The 18,569-nt window shown below is 36.8% G+C and overlaps 1 protein-coding gene across 2 annotated transcripts in view; it reads right to left on the bottom strand.

Moving 5' to 3' along the window:
• The window catches only part of Fgf13 (fibroblast growth factor 13), a 511,582-nt gene that overhangs the window by 185,563 nt on the left and 307,450 nt on the right, over positions 1–18,569 (bottom strand). Inside the window, exon 2 of one of the 2 annotated variants that reach the window (XM_051141734.1) lies at positions 16,481–16,648. The exons of the other annotated variant lie outside the window; for it this stretch is intronic. Coding sequence (XP_050997691.1) covers positions 16,481–16,648 — 168 coding nt within the window. The remainder of the gene's footprint in view (positions 1–16,480; positions 16,649–18,569) is intronic. 2 annotated transcript variants of the gene reach the window in all.

Here is an 18,569-nt window from a genome sequence, read left to right on the forward strand (position 1 = left end):
TCATCACATCAGGATCACAATACAATGGTGGGTAGTCCCTGGTGTCAATGTCAGAAGTATGTAAAAAAAAAAAAAAAAAGAGTTAAAGGATTAAAAAAAAAAAAAAAAAAAAAAGGTAAAGCATGCTTATTTACTATTCCTGAGAGTTTCCCTTCTGGAGAAAACAGAATATAGTGTAGGAAAGGCAATATGGCTTTTCATCTCAATTTTCACACTTTCTAATATTGTGGTATTTATTTTTTTCTTATCTAATTTGACCACACTAAAGAGGAAAGTGTTCAGAAAGTGTTATTATTGTTATTTTTCTTTACCATGACTAGCATTTAATTTTCTTAAAGATATTCAAGAATCAAGATCATGAGATGTTCTGGATAGTTTCTGTCAACTTAACACAAACCTAGACATAGCTGGGCAAAGGGAATCTTAACTGAGAAATGCCTCCATAAAATTGGCCTGTAGGCAAGTCTGTGAGATATAGGATTGATTAATGATTGATATGAGGGCTCAGCTTACTATGGGTGAGAGGTGGACCTGCATTGTGTAAGACATCAGGGTGAGTAAGCCACAAGGAACAAGTCAGTAGGCAGTGATCATCCATTGCCTCTGCTTTGGTTCCTGCCTTTAGGTTCCTGCCTTGAGTTTCTACCAACTACCCTCAGTGATAGTGTGTGACCTGGGAGATGAAATAAGCCCTTTCTTCTGTAACTTGCTTTGGTCATGGTAGTTTATCCCAGTAATAGAAACCCTAACTAAGACACTGAGCTTTGGCAAAAACCAGAAACTACCATCTCATAGCCAAAAACCCTCTTGTTTTATTAAAAGCACAAAAATTCAATGTTTTGTGAAGTCAGGCATTAATCGTTCTATTAGTCTAGTTATTTTCATCCTCGCTGACCATTACACTGCTAGGAAACAGAGCAACACTTTGTTTCTTTCCTTATACCGTTCAAATTACACAAAATAACAAGAAGAGATTTTAGTACTCACTCAGTCTATGTTTTCCTCTTACAGATAAGGATACAGAGACCTGAGGAAGAAATAGCTTATCCATCATTACATTGCTAGGAACACTTCATTTAGAGAAATAAAAGCAAAGCTAGAAACAAGGACTAGATAAATCACAGTTGCTTTTGAAAACAAAATCAAGCAAAACATACTAAATTATCTAAGAGCTAAATTTGATTTTGTTCTTTGATAATCCTTTGGAGTATTAATTCTCTCTGTACCTACTGTATAACCCTCAAAATAGAATGCAAAGTCTCACAAAATTCCTTTTGTTATTGGTATCATATGGTTGATGGCAGTGTAAATGAGCCAAAATATGCAGGAGAAAAATATGGTTCTTTTTTAAATTGGCTGTGTTAGGCACTGGACTTCCTGAGTGAAATAGTAAGTCTAGTATGGATACAATTATAGGTAAGTCATGTTCTTTGAGTGTGAATAGTTGGACTGAACTTTCTAAGCTCTAGACTATTGGCTTATATTATGAAAACATGTAAAAGAAGGATAGTTGTCTCTGCTTTTAATCAACCCTCGACAAGAAAGAATGGCCTAACCAGAAACTTTCTAAAAGGACTACAACATTTTCCTGTACGAGCTTATACTTGTGTCTAGGCCATGCTGTAAATTGGCTTCAACCCTCTTCCATATGTGAGAGATTTTACTCTAAGCTCCTAGAAAAAGAAGACTCTGTACAAAAGTCTCCAGGTCTTTTATACTAGGCACATGTTGGAAACCAATTTGATACTCATCAAATGACTGTGTAATAACTAAGTTATCCTCCTGTTTCATTTTTCTTGCATGAAATCATCATCTTAGCACAATAAGGCAGACTTTTGCAGGAGTCACAGAAGGACTGGAAAGAGATGTAGAATTTGCATTAAGTCAAAACTATTATCTTATAGCCCCAAAAAGGAATGTTGGTTATGAGTAAATAAAAGTATTATGCTTGGCTCTAAATAATCTATCTACTGGATTTAAATGTTCATCTTGTAGCTCAGTGTTCTTAAGAAGACACCACCTTTTGGGATATCTGGCAGACTTTATATAAGGTAGGGTCTTAGTGGTGTTTTTCATTTTTCTATGATTGACAAAACAGTCAATGTCTCTTCCTCCCAATGTCAGTAGCACTGGGATTATATACCCTGTCACATCCACCACAAGGTCTGGCATGAGCAATTGAAGAAAAGATAATCTACCAACTGCTTTTACAAGAAAGAAGCATTAGCAAATATGTTCAGTGGGCTTTGTATTTCACTATTACATACCATATTAAATTGGTACCATTTTATATTCTGTGTTAACTGTTTTTAATTATTAAAATATATTGACTGGTGTGTCCAAATATGTATGGCAAACTTTGGTACTGTTTTACAAAGTTGACAAATAGCAAGGCTCTGCATACTTCTTGATACACAGTCAGCTTCTAATTTTCTGTGTCTACTTGATGGACCACTTCCCAGCAAAAGAGAAGGTAAAGTTAGGTCCATAGTTAAAATCTACCCTTCTCTCTCCTACTATTGAAGCTTTCTGTTTCTTTTTCAAAGCCTTGATCAAGGCTAAGGGGTGGGGGAGGAAAAAACAGGATATCAAAGGGTTTCACATGCAGCAGGAATATTATGTTTTCACTAGTAACAATTCCATGGGCCACTATTAAGATCTAATCTGTAGAGTATAAGATACTGCCTAAAAATATATTTACTTGATATAAAGTTACAGGAAGAAATGGTAGTACTAGATGTGCTGAAAGAAAACTATGCTGAATGCCATTAGGAATAGGTACGTGGACACAGTATTTACTACCATGACATTTTCAGGTCTTAAGAAAAAAGGCATTCACCAGAAAGTTTCCAGGGACTCTATCATCTGCAAATATTGTAGCAATTCATTGTAGCTGAACATAGTTCCATAATAATAATAATAAATGGTTCACCTATAAGGTTTCTGTCATAAGGATATATTCAACCTTGAACAATGAAAAGAGAATTAACTCTTCCAGATGATACAAGCATTTCCCTCCTCATGAGGCCACTTAGAAAGAGTTATTTGACTTTGGTCAAAAGCACAGTCTTCTTAGAAACCTTATATCCAATTTTGCAAGGCAAATTAGCATTTTCTTGGGATCTACATTCTCAAAGCTGAAATGAGCATTCAGCTGCTAACATATTGTTTTACTCAAGATTTCTTCACTGCCAAACTTGCTTTTTGTAAACACTTTGATTCAGCAAGATACCTCCACAGCTAGATAAGGAATCAATTTTCACAGAGGACTAAGAGTACATTTATCTGTCAAGTTGGCAGAAAACTTTAAAGTCATAGAATACTATCCTTGATTTCAGGATATTAATAAAGCTTGGTGGAATGACAGGTTAAAATTTTAACCCCTGGGGCTGTAGAGGTGACTCCGTGATTAAGAACACTGCCTGAGATTTGGGCCCAGGGGTCCCGCTCAAACTAAGACACCAGCCAAGGACAATACAGGAGGTAAACTTTAAACCCCTTCCCAGATCTAGCCAATGGTCAGAATAATCTCCACAGTTGAGTGGAGAGTGTGATATGACTTTCTCACATACTCTGGTGCCTCACATTTGACCATGTCCCCTGGAGGGGGAGACCTGGTGGCACTCAGAGGAAGGACAGCAGGTTGCCAAGAAGAGACTTGATGCCCTATGAGAATATACAGGGGGAGGTGATCCCCCTCAGGACAGTCATAGGGGAGGGAATAATGGGAAAATGGGGGGGGGGGCAGGGAGGAATGGGAGGATACAAGGGATGGGATAAACATTGAGATGTAACAAGAATAAATTAATAAAAAAAAAAAAGAACACTGCCTGATTTTTTCAGAGGACATGGATTCAAGTCCCAGTCTCCACTTAAGTTTATGAGCAACTTATTTTTCTAGTTTACTCATTTCACTCCTGAAGCCTCCACTTGCTGTTATGATACATTTTGCTTCTTAGTTTTTGTTATTATATAATTATAATTTAAAGTTGTATATGTTTATGAGGTATGAAGTGACACAACAGCTTTTAATACAGCATCAAAGACAAAGTAAAAAAAAAAAGGTATCCTTCAGTTCAAAAACTGGACATCTTCTCTGCTGAGAACATTCAAGATCCACTCTCCCACAAACAGTGAATTGCACAGTGCTTAATGATTAGCTCCATTTGTTGACTTGTAAAAAAGATCTTTGGGGGGGAGAAATAAAATAAAATAAAATAAAAATATGAAAAAGGAAGGAAGGAAGGAAAGAAGAATAACCAACCTAGCTTCTCCTATAGAATAGAGGAGAGTTGGTGCTTTGTGGTTATCATTTGTCTATCCCGCTATGTCAGTGTCTGTGAACTACCAGTGCATATTCTCTATTTCTATGAATCCAGTTGCTTGGAATCCTCACAAACACAAGAAGTATGTAGTATTTGTGTTTCTGTGTCTAGCTCATTTCATTCAGTACTGCATGGTTTAACTCCAAGTTCTTGTAAATGTCTTAATATCTTAGTTCTTACAACTGAATAGCATTCCATTGCCTATGTGTATATGTTATATATATATATATATATATATATATATATATATATATAAAACACTTTTATTATCATTCTATCTGGTGATAGACCATTTGTTAGATTAAATAAAGTGGATTCTGTAAATAGTACTGCAGTATAGATATCACAGTATCGTAATGTCTTCAAATCTTTTGTGAAAATAGGAAGAAGAATAGACCAAAAATATACAGAAGTGTTTAAATAAAAATGAAAACTTCTGCTATACAAAGAAAATAAGTAACAGGTTAAAGAGACAACCTATAGACTAGGAGAACTTTTTGGAAGCTATATATCTGACAAAGGATACCTATTCAAAATACATAAGGAACACAAAAAACTCTGCAAGGAGAAAACAACCTTATTAAGAAATAGGCATAGGATCAAAATAGGCCCTTCTCAAAGGAAGGCTTATAAATGGCCATTGGCGTCATAAAAAATTCTCAACATCACTAATCATTATGAAGATGTAAATTAAATGATATTTAATGATATAAAATCTCACACCTGTTATAGTAACTATTTTTAATAATCAAAAGTAGCAAATACTGATAAAGATGTAGAGAAAAAGAGGCCTTGTCCTAAAGTGAAGCAGACTTAAGAGTTGGGGCCCCTTAAAGCAACAGTTCAGAAATGATCTTGGTTCTCTGGCCAGAAATGCCAGAAGAGCGGTTCACTTCTTTATTTTTTCCTAACTACGCTACCTAGCCTAAAGGGTATTATTTGCGAGAGTGGGACACAATCCCCAGTCTAGATGATAATCCCTCTTGATGAATTGCTGTGGATCAATCAATATTCAAAGAGATGGTGGACTATATCCATTCAGCGATTTCATCCCATCTCTTCAATGAACTGAAAGTTACCTAATCAGGGGACGGGATGGCACAGTAGCTTTAAAGGCACACCAAGAGACTGCTATTTCCTTTGGGTCAAGAGAATGAAATCTCTGGCCTTGGTGGGCCTAGCATTTCAAACTACCCAAACCTAAGAGATAGATCAATCATACAGCTAAGGGATCATCCTTCAGGAAGGCAATTTCTTCTTCACATAATGCTATGGTAAAGAAATGGGATGGCTATTTATCCTTTTAATAAGACAATGCAAATTTCCTTCCGAGAATTCCATATTTTTCTGCAGTTGTTATGGAGTCATCATGAGGATCTGTTTGTTATGTCAGCCCAGGACTCAGAAAGACAGCATTATCATTTTTCCTGTTCTTTCGTTAGATGTTAGCAAGAGCATCAGTTTGCTCTTTCCGGTACTTGAGCTTTTTCATTCCTTTTCTTCATGCCTCTTCCCTACCATGTGGCCAGCTTAACTCAAATGGCATGTCTCTTTCTCTTCTTCATCTTCCTTCGATATGTAGTTGTCAACGTTTAGAGTTTGCTCTCCATAGGCTTTTTATTTAAACTCTAATAAAAATCATGCTCAAGACTTAAATAAGTGAACAAAGAATGTTAATTAGTGCAACCTTCCTGGAATGTTTAGAGGCTCCTCAAAATAAACTAACAGAATTATATGATTCAACAATCTCCTTCTTGGCATTTACCTGAAGCAATCAAAATCAATATAGCAAAAAGCTGCTTGCTCTTTAGGTTGGAATATTAGGCATGGGCTGATGAGTACTTATGAATGTATCACCACCCTAGGACTCATTCCTGAGAAATGTGAGGATCACATTATATGGTATCTGACTCACAAAACAGCAGCTCGATAAGTGTTGCATGAGCACATGAATTAACGTATGAATGAATAAATGAATGAATGAATGATACAGAATGGATTCATGGGGGCATGAATAAGAAAACATGGAGGACCACACTCATCCCTGAACACTTTGGTTACCCTGGCTTCCCTACTGAGCACCAATCTAAGTATAAGGTGGTGTTTTAGCTACCCTGTTCTAGAATGATTTAAAATGCAACACAATCGAGCTAATAGACTACCTCCAAGTTGTGCCTTTCCTGTCAGTCTTTAATTCCTTCGGGCAGATTTAGTATTTCTCTTGTCATGCTGTGCCTAGTACACAGCATAATGCTTCACTTTGCAAAACACTCAATAAATATCTATTGACAACTACACCCATTCTGTTAATGGTGATTAGAAACACTCAGTTATTTGCTGCCTGGAATTAGGGCAAATGGCCCATTGAACTCAAAAATATCCAAATTTGTTAGATGAATAAGTTGTTGTAATGATGAATATTTATTGAGTGCTTATTTTTGCCAGACATTATGCTAGGCTTGTGAGATCTCTTCAGTCCAGCTCTACTGGCAGGGAGGAAATAAAGGCTGCATGTTTTAATATAGTCTTCTTCGAGGAGGAGCCTGCCTAACATACCCATAGCTGTTTCCAAAGACAAGCTGCAATATAGGAAAAGGTTCTCAAACTATGCTCATTCACTTTGGGGACTTTTTTTCCTTCTTCAGCAAATATTCTGAGTATATTTAACCAATTACCCACTAAGTGAACAGCTAACCATGCATGCCAATTAGAGATTTACTGAATCAATGCACGCATCTTCTAACATGGCTCCAAAATACTACCTTCTCAGAAAAAAACCCAAATGAGTACAGAGGAAATAATAGCAGAAGAAAGAACAAGAAAGCAAAGATTTTGGCTGCCAGCTTCTATAATCCCTACTTTTGAAATATCCTTTGTTTCACTCTTGGTACATGAAAAGAGCCAGAGTTTATTCACAGCCTGAGGCAGCCTGCTAGACAAATGTCCTCACTGTATGAATGGCTTTTTTGAACCCACATTATCCTATTGAGGGCTATGATTAGTCTGAGCTTTGCTGGGCTGGATGTATCCCAGAAAAGACTCCAGTAGAACAACCATGTGAACTCTACTGCTATGCTGTGTTTTCCTCTAATGAACTATTTTAAATAGTCACATGTACTCACTTGTGTGTATTTGTGAATATGTAAATTCAAATCTAGCCTGAATTGTATCCAATGGCCACAGAGTACAGTATTCATGTGTATGTGTATGTGTGCACGCATGTGTTTGAATCAATTGTGTCATCACAGAAACAATGGCAAGTCTGTGGAGGTCTGCAGTGAAAATGATGCACATGTTCATAGAGAGAAGATGGAGATTAGGGAAGAAGGGAAAGGGGACAAGTGATAAAGAAAGCAAGAGAAGAATTAGAGTAACTCTAAGATGCCTATGTTGATCGCCCCAATCTCCCTGTCCTGGTCGCTAGACGAAACAAAAAAGAATACAGATCCTATCATTGCATCACTGCAGAAATTTTCTTTAGTACAAAGTGTGTGTAAAAGCCTAGACTTCTAGACCATCAGTTAAGCATTTGAATTCTCACTAGGAGCATCCAAATCTGGAAATGCAGGTTTTTGTGCATGCCGCCTGAGAAACACAACAGTTGAATAGTGAGGTGGTCCACAGAGCCAATGATTAGCTGCAGCCAGTAGGCATTTGTACAGAGAGCAAGGGAGAATTAAACCATACCATACAACATAACCTCAAGAAGCAGGTTTGCATAACACCCTGCCTCTTGTGTATGATAATATTCAATGTGGAGAATACCTAAAATAAATCCTCCATTGAGGTGATTAATTCAATAATCTATTCAGAGATTTTAGGTAGTTCTGTAGAATTAACTCTCTTTAGCAGTGGGTTAGATGTTCCTCATATCTTTTCTCTTATGCTGGGAATGAAAAAGAGGAGGCAAGGTATCAGAGGAGCTGAAGTTTCACAGTGCAGAGGAAAAGATTAGACGTAGAAGTCATGCCTACTTGACTTCACATGTCCATTAAGACAGTGATTGGCTGTGAAGCTATGTAAACAAGTTGATTCACATATCTACACTTCAGCCTCCACATTATGCCCTCCAAGACAATGATGACTATCTTTTGGGTGATTGGAAAGTTTAGCAAAAATAAACCTAAAGTGACTGGCATAGAAATGATAGGTGAGCATTTACCCAAGGAGAACATGGAACTTCTTGCCAAGAACACATCCAAGCAATATCTTGTTCTTCTTTCTTCGTCAGGAGAGAAATGGATCATTGTGTATAAATCTAGTTCTTGTGAAAGTCACAACTACTACTTAACGGACAGTGATACACGCTTTGGCAGGACTTAAGTCACTTCCCACTGTTTCATCACAACAGGACTTAGGTCAGCATTAGATGTTATTGTATGGAACATGATTTTTGAGGTACACTGGCCACTAAGGTGATCAAAAAGTGGCCAGTACCTTAGCATATTACTCGAGCACAGCAACTAAACATCAAGGTAGAACACAGTAGAATGGGAAACGCATTGGCCAAGTCAACCTTGGAACTTTTCTGAGAATATATATCTTAAAATAGCTAGGTCTCATAAACAGATATCTGGTAACACCTGGGTGGAAGTGGACATGTGACTTTCATGTGTTGAAGTGAGTGTGGATTTTGGCTGTGAGGCAAGACAAGGGTAAGTGCTGATAAAATGCAGAATGTAAGGCCTCTTGTTGAACACTTTCTCCAGGCATTATTCAAGCGCCTTATTTGTAAACACACTGAGAAGTGCTGTGGAGTATAACAAATGAAAACCTGAATGCATATCATTTAGAATACTCAGGATGACTTATAAACGGGGATGCAAAGTGGAGGCAATTAAAGCCTCCCAATCACCTCAGAATCAGTTATCAAATACATGTTGCTGTGATCATTTTAAGCCACAGTAGCTGATTATGTCTATGTGATAAGAAGGCGGTGCCTCAGTGCTGACAGCCTCTGGAATCCTTCAGGGACTGACATCTACGTTCAAAAGTAGCTTGAGGAGAGTTTTATCATTTTACTCCAGGGCAGTACTAAATCAGTAAAGAAGTAGCTGTACTTTTACGCTTTTACAGCATCTCAAATCATCCCTTGGGTTTTTTTTTCCATCTTTAAGTACATTCATTCACACATGAGTCAGGAGAAAGCTCTTCTGCCCACTATTAGACTATGAGACAAGAACAAGTGCTACAGCAATTGCTTATAAGAAAGAATGTTGGTCACAAGGTAGAAGATTACCACACTCCTGTGAAAAAGCCTAGTTCATTTTATAAAAGCACAAGAAAAAAGTGAGAAAACTTTGAAAGGTTGTGTGTGTGTGTGTGTGTGTGTGTGTGTGTGTGTGTGTGTGTGTGTATTGGAGCCTGTGGCTATCTTCCATGCCTTAAATTTCTAAAGATCAAAATAAGTACTGCCTGTCCAACTGTGACCGCTCATCATAGGACACCTCCAGAAGAGGCCCGTGTAATTGACATGATAAAATTTCTGAATTGACAGCTGACACCAAATGCCAGGCCTTTTGCCAACGTGATTTTTTCCTAATGCACTGATTCCAGCTCTGTTGGGACAGTACAATCACATTGGGAGTCATCGTCTAAAGAACTTCCAACAGAAGAATTCCTACAGCATTATTGCTGGTTGGTTGGTTTTGGTCTGATGCTAAGCTCAAGCATCAATATTATTGAAAAGGTCCTCAGGTGACTTCACTGTGAAAATAAAGTTGAGAATTGCTTTCCTAAAATGGTCATTACGTGAATGCAATCCTCACTTCTAGGGCTGGCCTGTGAACTAATGACATTGATCACTTTTTTCTTTAGTTCAGTGGATTGTCTTTTGCATAGCAAGGCAAGTGGGAGCCTGAGAGGAAGGGATCAACTCTGATAGAAATGTACTGCTCAGTAGAGCCAGCAGAACTTCTCCCATGGTGAGTTTTGTGGGACGTTAATAGAGGTCAGGAGTAAGACAGTTGCAGTAGCTACAAGATGACCTTTAATACAGAAGAAAGTAAGACAGCTTCATAATCAGCTACATTGCTCAAAACTTTTCATGTAGGTATGAACATTATCACTCTCTAGGAGTGGTATTTAATTTGTAAAACACATTTCACTGTAGAATTCTTTTTACAATTCCTTTTACAAACCACTGGCATGATTAGTGGTTTAAGAAACATAATTGAAAGCATTCATCTGACAACAAAACAAGCATGTGCATCATCTAAAACAAAACTCAGAGGGTTTGGATTAGAGATCAGTGGTAGAATTTTTTGTCTATTATATTTGTGGCCCTCAATGCCATGGCCCAGCCCTGCAGGTAACCAAAGACAAACTAGGCACAAAATCAGAGGCAGCAGTACACTATAGTAACACTTATTCTTCAAGTAATGAAATTGGGGACACCAGAAAAATGCCATCCAGGTCATACTTTTATGCATATGAGAGATGCTGGGCCCTAACCACCTGGGCAAAGAAGGATAAATTCTCCCTAGTGGCTTATCGATTGGCTGTGAAAAATGGAAAGGAGTTGCTGAGATAACACATCTAGAGATACTGTTGGCAACATGCTCTATAATTTAATGGTTTGGAAGGGGAGAATATCAGTATGATTGGATGGTGTTAATATTTTCCATATATGATACTTTGATTGACTTGGACCTTCTTATTTTAGTCAAAATCATTACCATACACCATCAGTCCCTTAGTGGAATTTCACATTTTCTCATAACAACATGCTATATTAAACATAAATACATGAAATCAATTCACCCAGAAGAAATCTCTAATCTTAATATTAACTAAACAAAACCTCAATAAGGGCAAAGCATTGCTACCACAATGGGCATGCTTAGACATCAACATGGGAGGAGGTCTGTCACTTAGAAAGTGAACCATATTTTCAAAGAAAGAATGATTATTGGTTTCTACTGTAGAAGCCAGCCTGGGGCTGGAATCAGGATGCATATATTAAATAAAAGAATAATAAATGCCCATTGTATCCTGACATTGAATTATGGACCGCTAAGTATATTTCTTTGATTAGATCATGAGTTTTCCAGAGAGTAGACGCTGTGCCCAAATTCTGACTTGATTTTATATAAGGTGAAGAAATAGGAGAGAAGGGTGATTGGGTTTCAGCTTCATAGATTGCTTCCTGGGCTTGTTAGGAAACAAGCTGTCTTTTAGGAAATAATTGACATGCAACTAAAAGAAACACATGAGGATACATCACAGGGAAAGGATATGGCTCACTCATTGCTGATCAGCAAGTCCTTCACATTTTGGACTGTGATGCTGACCAGTACTTTTACCATTCCTGACAAACAGCAATTAAGCTGCTATTTGCTTCAATGAGTGTAGAAAGTTCTCTGGTCTTCTTTAGTTATTTTTGAGACCACAAAGAAAAAGCCAGGTGACATAAGTCACACTTGCTCTGCAATAAAAACTATTAAGCATAAAATCTTTATATTTGCATCATCATCTAAGCACATAGCCCCAGTTTTTAATAGAAAATAAACTTCTTCGAGATTGTCATCCTCGGGGGGATAAACAGATTTATCGTTCCTAAAACTCTTTTTCAGGTATTCAGTATCAGAGGTGGTTACTCAATTGTTACTTAACAACAAGGGGATTTAATAGGATTTAATAACAGTAGTTTAGTTTTATCACACTGCCTAGTAATTCAAATCAAGGCTGAACTTTTTTTCCAAAAGAAAATTGGTATTAAAATGAAAAATCACAACAATAACAAATAATATTTTTTTAAAAATGATGAAATAAGCCCTACATTTTCACAAGCATGTTGCTTAATATTTGCCTACCTTTCCCCTGTCTTAATATCTAGGCAAGGCAGATATTCATGGTGTCAAGTCCTTGCTCTGAGTTAAAGGGACCAAGGCAAGAGTCAAAATAGCATCATTGCTGTTGTTACAAACACAACCTCTTCAGCATTTAGCATTAAATTTTGCTTTCTCTTCCTTGGTGAAAGTTATGGTATGTGATCACCAAGCTCTAGGACATAATTTATTCCCCAAAGGTTACTTGTTGGTATGAGATGTTTAGAGTTGTCCCAAGGGATAAGAATATGTGTGTATATACACCCCCATTCACAGAGGAATACATAACAATATACAGAAATATCTGCTTACAAGATGCTGACCAGTCACTGAGCTGAATACAATTTTTTTATATCACATCAGAACCTCAAAAGTTACTATTATAATAAAATTTTCACTGTTAAAACCCAACAATCCACAATTTCTTTGTCTTTCTGGATCTTCACCACTATCCATTTGCAAGCCTGGCTCTGACTCTCTTTGTAACAATCTTCAAACATTAAGAAAAGCCTAATGAGTAGCATTTACAAAATAGAAGCTATGCTGAAAATAGATTGGCTTCCAGAAGTTGCACTAAATCAGTGGTTTCATTTTGGCACCCATGGCATGGAAAGAGAAAGTGAATAAAGGAACAAAGCTATGAAGATTATACTTTCTCTTGCCAAAAGGCTCCTGGAACCACAAGAAAAATATGTTGGTAATGATCTCCACTCTCCATGCACCAGCTTTTTTCTAACAAAGAACATTGCTGGTATTGAGCCAAATTAGACTCTCAGATATTCATATGTTCTTCTTCAGCCAAATTCTAGTGCACACATAAGTGCTTGCTTATGTCATAAGTGGATTATATAGAAATAATCACATCATAGAAACCCAAAGTGTTTGGAACAGATTTAAAATTTTGTTTTGAAATTATCTGTCCATTAGTAAAAGCCTACTTATAGCAAAATATAATTGACTTTATTGTGTCAAAAATAAACCATAACAAAGCAGTGAGATATTTCTAAGAAATTTTGCATGGATTCTGAAGGACTTTAACATAATCCAAATATGTCTTTGAAAGATAGATGGCTCTGAACAATAGTAACCATGCTATTCATATCAAATCTCAAGTGGTCATAAACTATAGAAATAGCCTGTTTCTTCATAACCATTGATAGCCAAAAGAAGCATCAAAACTTTGCGAAAGAAGAGGGGGAAAAATCAGGCAGATTTTTATCAATTTATTAAGAGAAAAGTAGCTTTTACATAATATATACAGATAATTTCATTCAAACTTTTAGTTTCTTCCAAGTCTTAGGGATTATTTCAATTATTCAATTGATGGTTTCTAAAGTTATACAAATACCCAAACAATGGGCAGATTGACCATTGTTTTTTATTCTTGCTATGAAATTGTAGGAATCTATATTTACTGCCAATTAAAGTCTGATGCTAGAACATAGTGACCATGAAACAGAATACATCATCAAGATTAATCATGTGACAATAAAACATTTTCATGTAGCTATACAGATTAGCTGTAATACCCATTTGAAATAAGGAAGCCTTTTATTTCTAGTAAATATGGCAAAATGCTACAGCTTTTAGACAAAACTAGGAACTATAACTTATTGCATTGAAAAACCAGTAGTGCAAAAATATTCCAACAAATCCTTTCAAATCATCAGATACTTCACCTCCTGGAAGGGGAAAGCTCCCATTTCCTATATGAAAGCAAGCATGTTATTCCAAGGTCTGTCCACAACACGTTTGGTTTGCCACCATATTTGTCACTTTGGATGCTATGAATCTAGACAGGAATAAAGTGATTTCATTCAATGGTCTGTGTTCACCAAGAGCACAGGAATCCTTTGAAAGGGTAAAGTATGATTGTAAATAGTATCAGAATGTCTCCAAAGAAAGCCTTTGATGAATCTAACACTATTCATAAGTGATTATTAGGAACAAGAAAGGAAATGTTAGTTCTGCTATGTCAAGTTATCTGCCTTCCAGGAGGACCATCAGTCATCTGAAAAAATTCAATGTCTATCTTCAAAATATTTCAGGTGAGAAAATAATAGTAGCATTCAACATACTGACAACTACTGAATTTATGGGTTTGAAATGACAGATTGAAAATTATTCATCCCTTGTAGAGAGTCTAATGGATATTTGTTTTCTAATAATCTGTATCTGAAAACGTTCATGAGAGTGGTCACATCTTACAAATGTGCTTGAAAATGAACAGAACCTGTCAAAGTATATGTAACAAAAAGGGTCTTACGTTTATCCAATTGTTTACTTAATCTGAAATATTGCAAAAATTTTAAAGTTTCTAGACAAATGCTTAACTGAACTTAACTAGTAAATTTTTAGGTAGTGTTTTCTTTATTTATAACAAACTACATACAGTAAGAACAGTTGTGAAATAATCAGGAAGCCATATATAAAAGTTACATTCAAAATGTTTAGATCTTTTGTATTTGGCAAGTTTGTTCAAAATTCTCTCTAGGTGACTCTACAGTTTTGTACCTAAATTATATTTTATCGTATCTTGTATTTATCAACTTAAAAATATCTTTCAAGCTTTCTAGACCTTAAACCATTTTCTTATCCTAAACAACTTTCTTAAGCAATATTATTATTACCTAAACCAAAATATCCAGTCTATTTATTAGTATATAAATATCACTGTGTATATGTACATACAGCAGAACATACTGAAATGTATTCTATATAATGAAATAGTAATCATTGGTTAATTTTTTTATTTTAGTAAAGTTTCAGTCAGTTCATTTCTTCTCAGCTAATGCACCACGATATGAAGTTTACCATTTGGAAAGGGTCACCTGCAGGTGATCAGTTATTAACATCAGAACTCTCAGCCAAAGTAGATAATTTAGATTAGCAAAAGTATTATTGGTAATCTCCCTCAGGAACAGTCATAGGGGAGGGGAATAATGGGAAAATGGGGGGAGGGGGAGGGAAGAATGGGAGGATACAAGGGATGGGATAAACATTAAGATGTAACAAGAATAAATTAATAAAAAAAAGAAAAAAAAGAAAAAAATGCAAATGTTTTATTTATTACCAAAATAGACCTAAACATAGATGGATAAATACTTTCCCTTTTTCTGCTTGTGAAAACTTAAAAGAAAAAGAAAAAAACATTTTGCTTTCAAAACCATGAACTGGAGCTTATTGTGAGTAATTCTTTTATATACCAAACTTCAAACGAAACCAAGCATTATTGTTTTCCACATTAGAAACATGGCTGTAATGAGAATTCTTATGAAGTTTCAAAAGAGCATCCTGATATAGGAACAAAGTCACTTATAGAATATATTAAAACATCATGCAAAAAGTATACTCCAACTGTCATTGTATAGATGAATGCTGTTACATCCAGTGTTGTACACTGGAAAGCTCCATCAATCATGAGTTACTAGAAGATAATTTCTTACTGTAAAAGAGCCTATCACATGCATTACAATATGCAAAGGTCAATTTGGGAGTTAAAATTCACATTGAAAACAATAAAAGTACCATATTGTATTTGTAATATGAAAAAAAATCATCCTGTTTGATACATGCAAAAATGTTGGAAAGCAGATAAATACCCTTTCCAGGCCAGAATTGGTAGGTTAGAGATAGATGTGTTACATGGACCGGAACGAACACTTGACAATCTGAGCTTAAGGAAGCAGCAAGTTGAGTTCTCCAAACCTGTATTGAGCTGGGGGGAAAAAAGATTAAAAACTCCTCATGGCTTCCTTGAGACATGCATTTCACTGTGGCAAAGTGCAAGTGGGCGTGCATTACATGGGGAGTCTGGGGCTGGTTCAGCGAACTAAGTTGATCATAAGCATTTTCCCGAAGCAGTGCAGAAGCTTTATGGAGTGGAGAAGAGATAGAAAAATTGAAACAATCTCATTATTTCCTTTTAGAAGTGTCATTCCTCAGCTGACTGCTGCTTCAGGAATGCAAGGTGATGGGAACAGATTTGGGCAGGTGTTGGTTACAGGAGCAAGCAACTTTGGCAGCCAAAATGAAATAGTGTCATGACATCAACTGAAAATGTTTCAGCTACAAGCAGGATGCTGCACACTGTGCTGAGGTGACTATATTCTACTGTGTCCCATGCGACACAGCGTAACACAGTCACCAGTAAATCAGGGTCTCCTATAGCTGTCACAGGGACCGAACAATACACAGCACACCAGATGGCAATGCACAATCCAAAGCAGGAGAGAGAGAGAGAGAGAGAGAGAGAGAGAGAGAGAGAGAGAGAGAGAGAGAGAGAGGAGAGAAAACAAGCAAAACACGTGTCTGTCGTGCACAAACCTTCAGGTTCTGTGTTTTCTTTGTGGTGCACTTGCTTCAGCGGGCAGCAGAAGATTTCGTGACACTTAGCACGAAAGGGGGACTCTTTTTTCTTTAATTCCGCAGATTGGATGGAATCTTGTCGTAACATAATGTATTCCTGTGTGCCAGGGGGGGCGTCATCCAGAACTGTGGTCACCACATAACAAAATGAACTCAAGTTAGAGCTTCAAGAAAGCAGTGAACATCTTCAATCCATCCTACTCCCAGGGAAGACTAACTCAACAGCATTTCTTAGGCAAAGCTTCAAGGGGACACATCTAATAATTTGGCAAATTCATTTGAGGGGTTGAAAATACTCCTGGGGAAAGTTCGCTACTAGATAATCCATACCCACTCTGTCGGTACAATGAAATTTTTAACAGTGTTAATTGTACCCATAGTGTAATAGTTTTGTTTTCATAAGCGTGTTGTACTTAAGGGAACACCACGTAGAGCACATATATCCATTTAAGAGGCCACATAAATACGTAGAGATGAAATGACCAATGTCTACCAACAATCACTTGTTTCTCTTCTCAAACTGATCCTGACAAGGACCTGACTTGCAAGTTGCTCTCTGTGCTTTGACTTCCAAAGAGAACCAAAGACCCTGTAAATATCCTTCAGAAGGAGGCCCCCTTCTGTCACAGGTCTAGGGGAATAGAGTGAAAGAGGGAGGGGTGGAAACAGAAGATAGAAGTGAGGGGATAACAACTGAGATGTGAATCTGAATAAATAATTTAAAAGATAAAATTTAAAAAAAAAGAAATTTTGAGGGCGGATGTATTCTGACATCATACTATAAATATGCTATTTTAAAATGTTATATTGTTGGACACTGGAAACCAAATTTGTAAATTAAAACTATATTATCAATGTATTTAAAAAGAAGACTTTGAAAAAATATCCTTCCGATGTTCAAAGTCCTTTAATTGAAGACAAGAGATTCCCGCTGAGTGCTCAAAAATTAAGAGTGGATCAAAAACATATCTGGCTGAATCGTGAAAGAACAGGGCAGGTTTGCAAAGCTGGGCCTTAGATGTCCTCTAGGTTCCCGTGAGCCCAGATTTGCTTATCAGACTCCCTGTGTGTTTCTGAAGCAGGTTCTGTTTCATTGCTGTCTTTCCCTGAAAAAGCTGGATGTGGGCCTTAGAGGGTCCACAGCTACTTTCTTTAGTTTGAAAACCACCCACTGAAGTGGGTGCAAATTTGATTTGCATTTGCGAAAACAGGGAACTGACCCAAGAATGGAGGTTTTCTTTCACACCCTTCCCCAATGAGGCCACTCCATTTCCCCAGGAGTGAGTCAGCTCCTCTAAAGCTGTGATTAATGGCATGCTGACTCATTCTCCTCCCCCAAATGCATACGCTTAACATGCATTTAGAAGGACTGATAGATACCACCGGCCCATTTCTTTACAGGGAGAATAATGCCTGTGCTGTACAAAATAAACAACTTATGGCTGAATTTAGATGATATACAAAAGCCTTGTGCTCAGCAAAGAATTCAAAATTCATTGGCTGGTGTTTCAGTGGCCTTTAAGAACTTTCTTTCATGTAGGGGAGGGAATGGTATAGAACACAATAATTAAAAATTCCCATTTAGGCTTTAGAAGAAGTCCTTGATACAAAGACTATATGTATAAACAGTGTTATTAAATGATGCAAGAAGGTAGTGAATATTTTAGTCTGATTTTCTTCTAGCATGCAGTAGCGGTAATGAAAAATATTATATAGATACACCATCGCAGCTTTTCCTGGCAGAGAGTTCCCTTCCTCTGCAAGCAGTGTTACTATAACTTCTTAGAATCTTGTTGGTGAATGCACATGCTTGCTAGCAACAGCTATTCAAAGCATTTGCAACCATTTCCTGCCATGAGCAGATAGTCAGGATAATATACAAACTTCTCAAATTCCTGTATCACAGCTGAAAAAATGCGGGTTTTACCATCCAAAATATTAAAAGAAAACTCTCCAAATTGAACACATTCACCGTTATATAAAAACCAAGAAATTCCATTTTTAGGAACTGCGATATACAAACATTTTATTTAGATTAAAAGGCATT

The sequence above is a fragment of the Acomys russatus genome, chromosome X, assembly GCF_903995435.1.
Source record: "Acomys russatus chromosome X, mAcoRus1.1, whole genome shotgun sequence".
Classification (NCBI taxonomy): domain Eukaryota; kingdom Metazoa; phylum Chordata; class Mammalia; order Rodentia; family Muridae; genus Acomys; species Acomys russatus.